The sequence below is a fragment of the Octopus sinensis genome, linkage group LG10 (genome assembly GCF_006345805.1).
Source record: "Octopus sinensis linkage group LG10, ASM634580v1, whole genome shotgun sequence".
Lineage (NCBI taxonomy): Eukaryota > Metazoa > Mollusca > Cephalopoda > Octopoda > Octopodidae > Octopus > Octopus sinensis.
Window position 1 is genome coordinate 102,326,436 of NC_043006.1, and position 16,373 is coordinate 102,342,808.

The following is a 16,373-nucleotide window of genomic DNA, read 5'->3' on the forward strand; positions in this document are numbered from 1 at the left end:
AAGAAAACAATGTAATTATTTTTGGTTTCTATTATTGATGCAAATTCATTAAAAATGGTTTACCCTTTGTGTTTGAAATCTATCTGGTCATTTGCCTCAGAAGAGAGCGGTTTCTTTCAAATTGATGTAATGTTTTCATTGATCAATTAAATGGAGCCACTTGAAACAGCCATCATGTATTGACACTTGTATGTCCTTGTTACTTATTTACATTATATATATATATATATATATATATATATATATATATATATATATACTAAGTGATTAAGGGTTCAGCAACGATTTGCCTCACCACACACCCAATTTAGAAATGGTTTTACTGGGATCTCCCTTTTAAGTAGAAAGAATAGCCAAAACTTTTTGATTGCTATTTCTAAATTCGGTGTGTGGTGAGGCAAATCGTTGCTGAACCCTTAATCACTTAGTATTACTTAAACCTTCCTTGAATGGGTCTTTTACATGCCGAACTCTACTTGGTGAAATTAATGATTATTTCTAAATTAATTAATTAATTTCACCCTTTATTATTGATATATATATATATATATATATAATATATATATATACTAAGTGATTAAGGGTTCAGCAACGATTTGCCTCACCACACACCCAATTTAGAAATGGTTTTACTGGGATCTCCCTTTTAAGTAGAAAGAATAGCCAAAACTTTTTGATTGCTATTTCTAAATTCGGTGTGTGGTGAGGCAAATCGTTGCTGAACCCTTAATCACTTAGTATTACTTAAACCTTCCTTGAATGGGTCTTTTACATGCCGAACTCTACTTGGTGAAATTAATGATTATTTCTAAATTAATTAATTAATTTCACCCTTTATTATTGATATATATATATATATATATATATATATATATATATGATAATCTCTCGTAGACTGAGAAAGACAGTTGTTCTGTGATTTCTTTCTGAATAAACTGCACAAATGATTTGTTGATAGCAATCAAATCTTTGTGCTGTGAATTAGCTTACTCCTTGCATCAAACTGACATTTCCCTTGGGTACCTTACATATGGCATCGCAGTGATCACAGAGCAATATGAGATGAAGTGTTTAGCTTTAGAACACAGTGCACCACCTGTTCCAGCAATTGAAACCATGATCTTGTGGTCATGAGTACAACACTTTAAACACTAAGCCATATGCCCTCATATATATACATATATATATACACGTTTTTATATTTATTTATTTACTTATTTTCATATGCATAGTCATCATTAGGTTTTGTAGAAAACTTAAGCTATAACCACATCATTTGTAACCTAGTTAAAGGAAGAAAAATGACTGTCTTTACCTAAATTGGGTGGACGTTTGCACCAACCACGTTAATTAGCATTTGTTTGCTTCTTGCATATACAATGCTGTTATTTATTAAATGTATTATTAACAACTGGGACTGGCTGCATCTATTTACTTTTTGTTTGAGTTTTCTATATACATTTATTTATTTTCTTTACAATTTATTCAGTTTTTTAATCTTCCCAAATATCTGTATAAAAGATCTAGATGCTATGTTAATTGGATGGCTCCGATCTTTATTGTAATTTGATTTCGTGTAAATTGAAGTTGGTTAATTTTCTGGCACATTCGGTTTTGTCAAATTAGCATCAAAATAATGCAGAGGATTGCTGATGCTTCTATTGCAAACCATTGTTGGTTTGTAAAATCATGTTATTCTCTGCACACACACACACACCACACACACACACACACACACACACACATGCACGCAGTAGATTGACAAAAAATGTTTTAAGAGCTCAGTGGATATAACAAGGAGAACAAACACCATCCGATCGTGGCCGTGCCAGCCTCGCCTGGCCTCCGTGCCGGTGGCACGTAAAAAACACCATCCGAGCATGGCCATTCACCAGCCTCGTCTGGCACCTGTGTCCGTGGCACGTAAAAAAAAAAAACACCATCCGATCGTGGCCGTTCGCCAGCCTCGTCTGGCACCTGTGTCCGTGGCATGTAAAAAACACCATCCGGGTGTGGCTGTACGCCAGCCTCGTCTGGCACCTGTGTTGGTGGCACATAAAAAGCACCCACTACACTCACGGAGTGGTTGGTGTTAGGAAGGGCATCCAGCTGTAGAAACACTGCCAGATCTGACTGGCCTGGTGCAGCCTTCTGGCTTCACAGACCCCAGTTGAACCGTCCAACCCATGCTAGCAAGGAAAGCGGACGTTAAACGATGATGATGATGATGATGATGATGATACCTTCTTTGAGCACAGGATAGACTGTACCACTGCTTGCGTACAAAGTGTAATGCTGCATGGTAGTAAAATGTGAGTGTTGAATGCAGATGTGCAAAAGCTGGAAGGAAATTACCAATTTATGTTCTGTTTGATGCATAAAGCTAGTGTGTATGAATGACATAGTTCTGATAAGCTGAGAGAAAAACTAAACACAAAAAGAATGAGATGGTAGATTTAAGATACAAGGGAGACAACAGTGTAAGTATGTTACATGTATGGATGGTAAGAGATAGGTCGAGAAATGCCTGGAGATTCACATGGAAGGAAACTGTATAAGAGGAAAACTAAGGAAGACGTGGGCAAAAGTAATGAATGTTGATCTCAGTGTGTTGTCCTTGACAAAGGTGATGATAAAAGTACACAATAAATGGGAAGACACTGTTGGAGAAGACCCATCTAATCCATGCAAGCATAGAAAAGCAGATGTAAATTGTGTGTGTGTGCATGTGGGCGTTTGTATAAAATCTTCACAGTTATTCTTGACAAGACACAAGTACGCACTCACCCAAATAGGCATTCCCTCTCTCTCTCTCTCTCTCTCTCTCTCCTCTCTCTCTCTCTCTCTCTCTCTCCCTCTCTCTCTCTCTCTCTCTCTCTCTCTCTCTCTCCCTCTCTCTCTCACATACGCACACACATGTATACCGGTTGAAGCACAAATGCCTCTAACATCAATCTGGCAGCATCCAAGCCTTTCTGTACAAGCATAATAGGCATGCAATGGATATATGGAGTATGCATGTGAGTAATTAGGGTGCATGACTTTATTAAGGTATGTCAGATTGGAAAGGAAATTTGGAAATCTATTAATGAATTTGTTGTTCAGCTTATCAAATTCTTCACTGGTGCAATAGGTTAATACAAGAAATATGTTGTATTTCTCATGCTACTGACAGAAGATAGGAAATACCATGCATCTTTAACAAGAATGGCTAGAACTTTGCATTAACGATTGAAGTTCTGTGTAAGGTAATGAGCTGGCAAAATGCTTAGAGGTATTTCATCTGTCTGTGTGTTGAGTTCAAATTCTGCGGAGATTAACTTTGTTTTCAGGATCAATAAATTAAGTACCAGTTGACCACATCAACCTACACCCTCCCCTGTAATTGCTGGCCTTTATGTCAAAATTTAAAAGCAATAATTAAAGTTCAGTGTTTAAGGCGTTAAGCTGGCAGAATCGTTAGCATGCCAGGCAAAATGTTTTGCAGCATTTCATCTGTCTTTATGTTCTGAGTTCAAATTCCATCAAGGTCGACTTTGCCTTTCATCTTTTCTGAGTCACTAAAATAAATACCAGTTGAACTCTGGGGTCAATTTAATCAACCTGCATCCTCCCCCATGTGTCAAAATTTGAAATAAATAATTAAAGTGTTGTGTTCAAACCCAAATTTTAGATAGGTTTATATGGAGAACTATGTTCCTGGAAGTCAAAGACTGCATTAATATAGTGTAATAATGTAAAGAAACCTGAATATAATTATTAATAATCCAGAAAAGAAATGAAAACACTTCATTTCTTTACAAATATAGGCACCTTAAATTCTAAATATAATTTCTTTAAGGTGTATATACCTTTTGTTATAAAACAGTGTATATACTAAATATATATGTGCCAGTATAGATGTGTGGTTAAGAAGTTTGCTTTGCAACCACATAGCATTGGGTTCAATCCCACTCTGGAACTGTGGGAAAATGTCTGGGCCAAATAACATCCTGTGTGTGAATTTGATAGATGGAAACTACAAAGAATCTTGTTATATGCATGCGTGTTAACTCTGCCTTTTAACATTAGTGTAAAGGCCAAAGACACTGCTTCTTCCATACCCAGCTAGTAAAAAAAAAAGTAAATTATTAGTAGGTTATATCTTGTCACTACTACTCTGTCATGTCCACGATGAAAACACATAGTTCTCAATGTTTTAGTATAATTTATTTGGTGTAAATAGATGTCATTTACTATTGTAAGCCATGATATTGTCAAGCATTTGCAGTAATTACAGTACAAACTTTGACCTATCCCCACATAAGAACTACCCTGAGATAAATCGGTGGCAGGATTTCTTTCTTACTCATTTAATACCAATCAAACCAGAGTCGAGTATCATTACAGGTCCTTGTAATTTGGAAAGATTTAAATTTGGCAAAGCATGAATGCAGCACCTCATATTTCTATCTCCTACAAAATCAATAAGGATAATTATATGGCACAGGTATGGCTATGTGGTAAGAGGTTTGCTTCTGAATCACATGGTTTTATATTCAGTCCCACTGCATGGCACGTTGAATTGGTACCTTCTACTAAAACCCTAGGCCTACAAAAGATATATGAGTGGATTTGGTGGATGAGACATATGTGTATGTTTGTGTCTAATTGTCTTGACATTGTATGATTGTTGTAAATGATTGTCACTGTTATATAAGCAGTGTCATTCATTTCCAGTATTCTGCAAGAACATACCTGGTCATAGGTAAATATTACCTTGCTTAGAAACAGGCAAGGGTTCATAACAGGAAAAACATCTGGCCATAGAAAATGAAATCCCTCCAACCCATGCAAGCATTGAAAACGGGAAGTTAAAATGATGATAGATTGACAGCAGTAGTCTTAACAATTATAATATACATTTTAATAAATTGATTAGGACAGTATTTTTAGGAATGAAACCCTTTTCTCATCTCACCACTCACATGTGGGTGAGGCTAAGTGAAATTCATCAAGCAACAGGTTTTAACCAGAAAGTTCAGGAAACAATGTCTACAAAGTTTGAAGCAAAGAAAATCTATGATAACAATAAAGTACTTAAGTTTCTGTATTTCTATAATGAGGTACTGATGGATTTATGGTAATTTTCCGACATTTCTCACCTTCTTCCATTTCCCTGACATAGAATTATGTTCTTGACAAGTGATTCTGCGAAGTGTCAAAGATTCACACTTGAACCTACAAAAGAACAAAAAGATGATGTCGACAAATTTAGTCAAGACTTCATTTTGAATTCAAACCTTTGAGCTGCCTAAATTAAACATCGATTTCAGGAATCTGCACAGAATTTATTGCATGTGTATGTATGTATGTATGTATGTCTGTGCATGAATTTGTATGTGCTTGAACATGTTTGAGTGGGTGTGTGTATGTATACTGATATATATATATATATATGGGCAGGTATGGCTGTGTGGTAAGAAACTTGCTTCCTGACCACATAGTTTCAGTTTCCATTCCACTACATGGCATAGTGGGCAAGTATATATATATAAGTGCTATAGATAGACCATAGTTAAGTTCCAGGTTCGGTGGTTTTGCAAATAAGGGGTTCAACATTGGTCATATGTCAGTGTATGTATATAAGAATTTTTTGCATAATGAGATAAAAAACCAAGGCTGTGTAGATATTAGAATATTTATAGATAGCTATAAATGTTCTAATATCTACACAGCCTTGGTTTTTTTTATCTCATTACGCAAAAGATTCTTTTATATATATATGTATATATATATATATATATATATATATTTTATTTATTTATTTATTTATGTGTGTGTTTGTGTCTGTGTTGTCCCCCGACCATCATTTGACAACCAATGTTGGTGTGTTTATGTCTCCGTAACTTAACAGTTTGGCAAAAGAGGCCAATAGAATAAGTACCAGACTTACAAAGATTAAGTCCTGGGGTCGATTTCTTCAAGCCAAAAGGTGGTGCACCAGCATGGCCACAGTCAAATGACTGAAACAAGTAAAAGAATAAAAGAATGTGTGTGTATAAATAAGTGCAGGCCCTGTAGTGTGGTTAAAACGTTATCTTCCCAACCACATGACACCTTGGGTAAATATCTTCTGGGGTAGACACAGGCTGGCCATTGCTTTATGAGTGAATTTGGTTGATGGAAACTACAAGAATCCCATTGGGTGTGTTTGTGCATGTATTAATGTGCGTAAATGTTGATATTCCACACTTAACACTGCTTGAGTGAAGTAGTGATGATGTTGACATCTTTGTTGATTCTATGACAGGTTCTGAGTTTAAATGCTGCTGATGTCGACTTTGCCTTTCATCCTTTCAGAGTTGATAAATTAAGTACCAGTTGAGCACTGGAATTGATGTAATTAATTTAACCTCTCCCTCAAAATTTCAGGCCTTGTGCTATATTAGAAAGGATTATTATTATTATTATTATTCAGTAGTTTTATTTTTATAGCGTGCTTTCACTTCACTACCGAGCGCAGCTCTGTGTGCCTTGGGTATGTGCTGTGATTTGTTGTGATGCTCTGATGGTTATTGTATGGAAAGTGTTCTGCGTAGGATGTGTGCAGTGCCTAGTAGTGCAATTTTCTGTATGTTATATGTGTTTGTAAGTCCTGGTGTTTTTGTTATGTATTTGTCTGAATATTTTTTTATCATGCCTAATGCACCTACTATGATAGGAATTGTTTCTGTTTTTAGATTCCACATTCTGGTTACCTCTATTTCCAGGTCTTTGTATTTTGAGAGTTTCTCCATTTCTTTTAGAGACACGTTGTCATCTGCCAGTATTGATACATCAATTAGAAAGCATTTATTATTATTATTATCATTATTATTATTATTATTATTATTATTATTATTATTATTATTATTATTATTACTATTATTATTATCTTTATTCATCATCTGGAGATGTAGAAGTGGAGATATGACTAGAGCATAGTTATAGATGTAAGTAAACATTTAACACTGACCATGTCTACAAAATGTCTTTTGATTTAATTATTATGAGGACAGTATTATTTAATGGATATACAATGTTAGTAAAAGCAGCTTTTTCTAACTCATGAAGCTTGGTGCCATCAGGTACTATCTATCCGCCTTATTGATCAGTCTCATACTAACAAGCCCCAAACCACTAATTGCTTCAATAATTTTTGTTGCTGTCATTTCTACCAGATGTTGAAGATTTCTGTTTGCAAATCTGGCTAATTTGTGTAAAATCTAGGAATTGTTGTCTGAGAGTAACACTAATAATAATCAGTAGGCATGTTATGACCTTATTTTTTTCACAATTATATTCACTAAATTAGTACTGTTATTAAAGACTGTTTAAATTATATGCCTGTAAACACATTTCTCAAGTTAGAATTCAGTTGGCATACAACTCCCAAATTATGACAGCATGAAGAGAGAAATGTTATTTGCATTATTAAACATTTCTATACACAATGTGTAGGCCATGTGATTATTATGAGGTTTGTAGTTGGCCAATTTACTCAAGCACTGGACAAATAAATGTCCTGTAATATCTGATTGTTTTACTTCACATCCTGAGTTCAAATCTTACAGAAGTCAATTGTATCTTTTGATTGATTTATCAAGTAATCAATAAAATAGTTCCAAGCCAAGTAGTTGTTGATCAAAATTATCTATGCCTTCCTTTAAAATTTATGGCCTTGTTCCAAGTTTAAAAAACTCTGTAAAAGTTCTGTTGCCATTGTTAATGTCCCTGTAAAATAATGGGAACTTCTGTTTATTTATGGAGTGAGTGGGTGTGGTGTGGAGATGAGTGTGTCCAATCATTCGTTTACAAATTTCATTAACAGTAATGCTGATTGAATTACTAAAATAGACCCTGAATTTAGTTCTGCTGACTCCTAAAACACTCATCAGTTTTACTATGTGGCTGTTGCTTATAATTTAAAATAACTTATCCAAAAATAGTGTGGCCATCTTGTTGACAGGCATTGTATAGGTACACATATACGTCAATGTATGTAGGTAGCTACCTTATCCATATGAAACGCATTATGGGAGTAAATGTTTGCATTGATACAAGTAGCCAAATAATTTAGGGTATATTCTAGAAATAAACGGTTAGAGTATTCGGCTCACAATTGTGACACTTTATTTCACGTTACTCCAGTCTACTCAGCTGACAAAAATGAGTTGTACCTGTATTTCAAAGGACCAGCCTTGTCACACTCTGTGTCATGCTGAATCTACATCAGAACTACATTAAGGAGATGTGTGTCTGTGGAGTGCTCAACCACTTGCACATGAATTTCACAAGCAGGTAGTTCCATTGATTGGACCAACTGGAACCCTCATCATCATAAATGAAAAGTGCTATTAATGTTAAGATAAATTTATTGTTGATATTTTTTTTTTAATTATGTTATCTAATGAATAACAAAAGTATTTTTAAGGGCTGATTAAATTTTGATGTAATAAAATCATGAAAAAACATTCAATTGAGGTCGTTGCCAGAGTCGCTGAACTGGCTCCTGTGCAGGTGGCACGTAAAAGCACCCGCTACACTCTCGGAGTGGTTGGCGTTAGGAAGGGCATCCAGCTGTAGAAACTCTGCCAGATCAGACTGGAGTCTGGTGCAGCCATCTGGTTCGCCAGACCACAGTCAAATCGTCCAACCCATGCTAGCATGGAAAGCGGACGTTGAATGATGATGATGATGATGAAAATAAAATCTTTCAACTGAAACTGGTCAAATTTAACAGAAAGACTTCTTGTGAGAAAGATTGAAGATTGCTTTTTGCAGCAGACCAGGTATGGGGGTATGCACCACTGCAGCATGTCAGTGCATCTACCATTTGTTGGTCTGTCCTCAGGTTGTCTTGAGCAACCCCCCAAGTAGTGTCCCAGTCAGCCCCCATCTCTGCATCATAGGTCCTCATTTGTCATGACTATGTAGACTATGTAGCATGTGGGCAACCAATATGAGCCTTCATCCTAGCACACACTTATTTCCTAAACTTTGTTTAATGATGCTGAAGAAGAAAAACAAGAGAATCCACACACACACACACACACACATACACACACACACACACCACACACACACACACACACACACACACCACACACACACACACACACCACACACACACACACACACCCTTTTTTCTCTCTCACTGTTGGACTGAGAGAATATATAAAGTAAAAGTAAATTTGAGAAGCATTCACAAACTATTAAAAAATAGAAAGAAAAAAAACTTTTATTGAAGTTAAAATTAAGCTTAAGGTTAGTTAATTTAATCATGTCATACAGCAACTTCAGTAATTTAATCTATTTGGGAAAGCCTATTAGCATGTGTGATGTATACACCGGAATTTATAATTCTTCAAGACTTTTCGTTTGGCAAAGCTATATGCTGCTAAACTATTAAACTAACTTAAGATTGGCAATATTGTGACTAAGTTAATTTACTAAATTACAAACACATACAGATGAATATTTGAAGTGGCCTTGTTATAATGTATAATACTTGTTGAATCACAGCTGGTTGTTCAGTTGTTTAAGAACAGATTTCTCAGACTTTGTTCTGTGAACCTGGCTGACAAATGCGGGTACCAACACTCCTGTAAGGCAAGAGAAAAGTTGCTTCAATAATAACCCACCAGCATTTGAGTCTTGGGATAATATCCTGGACTTGGGTGCCATATGCTGTCCTTGAGCAAGGTACTTCATTTTATGTACTCAGCTGAAAATAAGTACCAGCGGAATACTCATGCAACCCTCTCTCTCTTACCAGATGTTACATCATAAGTGCTCCACTGAGTTATAGTTATTATGAGCACCTGCTACACCCTAGCGGTTGAGGGAACCTGTGGACGAGGTGGTGAAGCACGACCTTCGAACATTAGGTCTCACCAAGACAATGACTAGTGACCGAGACCTTTGGAAGTATGCTGTGCGTGAGAAGACCTGGCAGGACAAGTGAGACCGTAACCCGTGGCCTCTACCTGAGATGTAGCCAGTCCACTTATGCATACCTTTCCTTCTTGGGACACAAAACTCTACATGCGGAGACCTGTTGAGGCAAGTGAAATCGAAATCAATCAAAATCAATGGAAATTGTAGTTGTGATACCAGTGCTGGTGGCACGTAAGAGAACCATCCGGACGTGGCCATTGCCAGCACCACCCCAACTGGCCTCCGTGCCGGTGGCACGTAAAAAGCACCCGCTACACTCATGGAGTGGTTGGCATTAGGAAGGGCATCCAGCCGTAGAAACACTGCCAGATCAGACTGGGCCTGGTGCAGCCTTCTGGCTTCCCAGACCCCAGTTGAACCGTCCAACCCATGCCAGCATGGAAAGCGGATGTTAAACGATGATGATGATGATGATGGTGCATGTTAGCAGGTTATACTCCCTTGCAAGTGACAACTGTTGTTTGTGTGTGTGTGTGTGTGTGTGTGTGTGTAGATGTGCATGTATATGTACATATACACCCAGAACCATGCTAATAGTTGAGTGAAATTTAGTGTTTCTTGGTTTTCTGTGAATCGATTTTGATAAAACTTTTCCCAGTTGGTTTGTACCTCATGGCAACACCATTGTTATGTTTTCATTATTTTGTGTAATGTTCTTTCTTTTTTATTTCAAATTCTTCAGTTTTTGAGTGAACCACACTAATAGCTTTTGAATGAAAATAGTCCATCTGGACATTTTTTATTTTCAGAAAATGAAGGGTAATGATACATATTAAACATACATTGAGTCTATATTTAATAGAAAACCATAATAATGTTATAACTTTTATTGACATAATGAGTTACTTAGCCACATGAGTGCCAAGGAAGAAATAATCCGATTGTGGGACCTCTAAGACAGTGACAACTAGGAATCTAAGGAATATTGCATGCTGTGTTCTCAAGCAAAATTCACTCAGCTGTGAATTGGTAACCCTGTGAAAGGCTTGCATTCAGATCAAGGGAATGTTGGCCTGCTCACCTAACCAGCGGGGTTGCATCATTCGAAAGCTAAAATGATGCCAAGTGCATTATGACTAGTGATGTATAACATCTGATAGTCTGATTGATCCTGTGATCATGTGATATATATATATACATATATATATATATACTAAGCAATAAGGGTTTAGCAACGAATTGCCTTACCACATACCGAATTTAGAAATAGCAGTCAAAGGGTTATAAATAGCTATAACCCTTTGACTGCTATTTCTAAATTCGGTATGTGGTAAGGCAATTCGTTGCTAAACCCTTATTGCTTAGTATTACTTAAATTTTCCTCGAATGAGGCTTTTACATGCCGAAGACTACTTGGTGTAATTGATAATTATTCCAAATTAATTAATTTCACCCTTCATTATATATATATATATATATATAATATATATATATATTATATATATATATATATATATATATATATATATATATATATATATATATTATATATATATATATATATATACATATATATATATATACATATATATATATATATATATATATATATATACATATATATAAAGTAATGTTTATTGCCACATCAATATGGCTGTTCAACATTACTACCTTCTTTAACCCCAGGAAGAGCCTCCTCCAGCTGGTTATCGATGCAGTCTGCACCCAGTATATATTGCAGATTTCATTGACAACCAGCTAGAGGAAGCTCTTCCTGGGGTTAAAAAGGGCAGTAATGTCAATTAGCCATACTGATGTGCCGATAAACATTACTTATATATATAGAGATAGATAGATAGATATCATATGATCTCAGTATAGTTTCTACCTTCATCTCTTATACATATTTTCTAACTAGCTACAGTGCTTGTTATATCATCACCATTGTCGTTTAACGTTAGCCTTCCATGCTGGCATGGGTGGGAAACATCTTCATGTCATCATTTTTTCTTTGCAAAATAGTATCAGCTGGTTGCAAGTCCTTGCTGAAAGGTTTTCATTTCAGATTCCCTTCTCCTGAATAGATTGGTCATCACTGCAACTGGTGAACACCATCTACCTTTGACCGTATTCAATGGCTATTGACTCACCCGAGTTACTTCACCCTTTGATGCATCTTGATTTTCATCCCACAGGGTATCCAAAAGACACCCTCCTCACCAAGCAAGCTTGGTGGGATTGCCAGTTTAGTCATCAGCAACCTGGCATATATGTGCGTGTGTTTGTGTATTACAGTATAATAAATATTGTGACCTTTCACAGTATAATACTGAAAGTAAATCAGCAAATATATTGTGGTAACTGACAGTATTTTACCAGCATTTGAAATGAACTGGCTTCAATTCTAATAATCAATAGGTGTTACTTAGATGTGCTTAAAGTAACATTCCACTAGTCACTGAGATGATTGTTAAAAGACTATTGGATTTGGAAAATCCCGGCAGTAAGTACCTGGTTCTAACACTCTTGCAACACTTGGAACATCTTCCTTACAGCTATGCAGAAACCTTTCACAATTCTGATACATTTATATAACTATAGGTCATGAGTGCTGGCTTTAGTTCAACATATATGAAAACTTGCTAAAAGTACATGCATCCATGTTTTGAAAAAATGTTCATTGAATCAAAACTAATACTTGCAACTTAACTTTGTGAAATATTTCTTGTCTGTAAAGCAGCTAAAGCTCAAAACTTGCATTTTAAATGGAAATTTTGGTGGTCATTTTACTTACCTATTCACCTAATACATCAATAGATACTATGATTCATGAATCTCATTTCAAGTGTACCAACTACTGCTGTCTATCAAACATACTCTTTTACTCTTACTCTTTTACTTGTTTCAGTCATGTGACTGTGGCCATGCTGGAGCACTGCCTTTGGTCGAGCAAATCGACACCAGGACTTGTTCTTTGGAAGCTTAGCACTTATTCTATCAGTCTCCTTTGCCGAACTGCTAAGTTGCGGGGATGTAAACACACCACCATCAGTTGTCAAGCGATGTTGGGGGACAAACACAGACACACAAACATACACACACACACATACACACACACACATATATATATATACATACATATATATATATATATATATATATATATATATATATATATGACGGACTTCTTTCAGTTTCCGTCTACCAAATCCACTCCCAAGGCTTTGGTTGGCCCGAGGCTATAGTAGAAGACACCTGCCCAAGGTGCCACACAGTGGGACTGAACCCAGAACCATGTGGTTCATAAGCAAGCTACTTACTACAAAGCCACTCCTACGCCTATACATAAAGTTCTAGTACTCTCAGTTTACCAGGCTGTACCTTTTTTTTAAAAAAAACATCAAATTTACACCAAGTACTTAATATTGAGTTCCTAATAAATCCTTTTCCACACACAGAACAAGGCTACATTCCAGTTACCAGATGCTACTGGAATGTTGTGTTGTTTGTTTCTAACCAGTACTTTTGACCATCTCTGTGTTAGTCTTAGAGCTATAAAATTTAGATTATTTTTCCTTGTTTGGAACTTTATCTGCCACTTGCCAACAGATTATGCTATGGAAACCAAATCAACAGCAGCAGAAGAAGCATTGTTATTTTCATGTTTGTTCTTCCATTTTGGCTTTAATGCATATCTACTGACATGGAAGCCTAACTGTCAAAAAGACCTCCATCAAAAGAACTCTTCATGAATGCAACCAATATTTAAGAAATAAAGCAGATGTCAAATCTATTTCAGTTCTTGAAAATGAAACTGTGAAGGTCTAGAAATGATGAATATGGATTTAGGAACTTGTTTCAAAATTAACTGGAAAAGAAAAAAAAACTGATAAGAAAATAGGATAAACTCTAAAATAAAAAATATAAAACTCAGCACAGTTGTGTCTTAAATAAAACCTTAAGTATATAAAGATATAGATACATATATATACATTTGTCCGCAAGATATAAATCTCCATGGAGCAACACAAAATGTACCAGCTTTGTGCAATCAATAATTATCCCTTAAAATATGTAGCCAATACTTTCTCTCTCAAAATAAAAAATATTCTTGTATGCAGATGTGTTTTTGTGTGTGTATTGAGAGAGAGATGAGTATTGTTAAAGATTAAACATGTGATAGTGAAGAAATGCAGTAGAAGTTATAAAGCTTTTTTGGATAATTGCCAATATTTTTGTAAAACATTAGGGCAGATAGAAATTAATATAACACTGAGGTAACATTAACTGCACATCCAACTAATCAAATGGAATGGGAAGGCATCTTTCCTCAACATTGACATAACAAAACTGTTATTAGCTGTTACAAGGGCAGTTATTATTTTATTCCTTTTCTCGATTTTATTTTATTCACTTTTGTGAAAGAAAGAAAGAAAATGATAATAAAATTAAAATAAACTGAATAAAATTTTAAGAAGAAGAAATCCAACTAATTGTTCTTTATCCTGTTTATAATGAGTTCATCTACTTTTTCTTCCAGGAATACAATAAACAGTTGAGTAGTGGTGCTGTAGCTTATATCAACCTAGATGCTGTGATTAGAGGTGAGTTTGGCTTTGTTTTGTAGATTTGCATTTTTCCTTCTTCCAACCACAGCAGTTGTACTTGCTAAGCTAGTGCTTTCATATGATATCATGTGGTGAAATTGAAATATTTACAACATAATAACACACGTATACCGTTATATTTATTTTTCTTTTTGGAATAAAACAAACAGTGAATCTAACTGTGTATGTGTATTTTTAAACAGCTAACATGTTTCTTCTTCCACAAAGTAATTGCTACATTAACAAAGTCTTATGATTATTGTTCTTTATAATAATTTAATCATTTTGTCAGCAGACCTATTATAAAGAGCATCAATAAGACTTCCTGACATGCAAGGAACGATCCTGGAGTACCTGCAACAAGCTTCCTAACATCTGCAAAACTGGTATTTTCAAAGTCAACAATGATGACCTATTAAAGCATATGTAGGGAGCATTCTTCAAAGGAGCTGAAACCTGGTCCATGAAAGAAGGAGCTTGAAGTTCATTTTGATAGTACATACATCAGACCTCCTTGACCTCCTTTCAAGGGTAAAGGGTAAAGATCTCCTTAGGTCATGAATGACAATGGGATTGCACCTAGAAAGTTGCCAAGGCACAAATCTGAGCAAGGTTGTTCATGGAAGACCAATAGTTGCCCATGCATACCAGCCTCTCTTCTCCACGCCATCGATTTTATCCAAGGGAAAGTCAAAGGCTGATACAGCTTGGCACCAGTGACATTGCAACTTGCTTCTACAGATGAGTGAACTGGAGCTACATGAAATAAAGTGTCTTGCTCAAGAACACAACATTCAGCCTGGTCCAGGAAGCAAACTCACTGCTTCATGACTGTGAGCCCGATGCTCTAAGCACTGAACCATGTGCCTTCAGACCAGGACTCGAAATATTTCATGGTATGAGTACAAAACCAAGAAAGAGGTTTATGGACACATTCTGTTTCTACTACAATTGCTCAACACTGGGTAGACTCTGCTGTCTACTCTTGCAATACTGAACTCCAGGCCGTAGCAGATGTTATAGATTGTGCTCTTCACTCAAAAAGAGGATGAGGATTCACTCAACTTACATTGAAGTTATTAACCAAGTTACATTTCATGGAATTGAGGACCTGTCAAAGTTAATGGTGTCAGAGGTTTCTGGCATAGCATGGCATGAGGACATATATTTTGGTTAGAACCACTAGAAAAGAAGATCATTTTAAAAGTTACGTTTGTAAACTTCCAGAATGCTTGGTGACATCTCTTGCAATTGCATTGAACAGTTAAGCAATTTTAAATAAAAAGCATTATGTACTTTTATTGTAGTTTAGCCCCATATCAGCTCCCACTCAAGCAGGCCTGTAATCAAAAACATTCCAGCTTTGACCATCTCTTCTTTATTTCAACTTATATAATTACAAAGGGTCACATTATTCTATTATGTCCTAATTTAAAACTATTTTGAATTGTTTTGGCTCTATCTGCTTGGATAATGTCAGGTCAGTTTAACATCATCCAGTACTCTAGTAGGATAAACTTAATCCTGGCCTACTTTAATGCATTTTCCTGGTGGTAGACTTAATTCTGGCTCTGTTTAATACAATCATCTGGGAACCTCTGAATGATAATCCTTAATTAAGTCTACCACTCTTTGATAATAGACTTGATTTTGGCTCTGAAGGATAAACTTCATTGTGGCCCTGATTAGCAACACCAACCACTGGTCATATCAGATCCCACTTCAGCAGGACTATAATCAAAATCATTCCAACTTTGACCATCTCTCCTTTATTTCAACATAATATATCTAAGAAGGATCACATTAGTCTATTGTGTCCTAATTGCCCGGTCAGTTTAACATCAA

The 16,373-nt window shown here is 35.9% G+C and overlaps 1 protein-coding gene across 5 annotated transcripts in view; it reads left to right on the forward strand.

The window, feature by feature from the left end:
• LOC115216731 (N-acetylated-alpha-linked acidic dipeptidase 2) overlaps positions 1 to 16,373 on the forward strand; it is a 1,056,093-nt gene that overhangs the window by 1,001,618 nt on the left and 38,102 nt on the right. For all 5 annotated transcript variants that reach the window (XM_029786272.2, XM_029786273.2, XM_029786274.2 and 2 more), the window contains one exon: positions 14,462 to 14,525. In XM_029786272.2, coding sequence (XP_029642132.1) covers positions 14,462 to 14,525 — 64 coding nt within the window. The remainder of the gene's footprint in view (positions 1 to 14,461; positions 14,526 to 16,373) is intronic.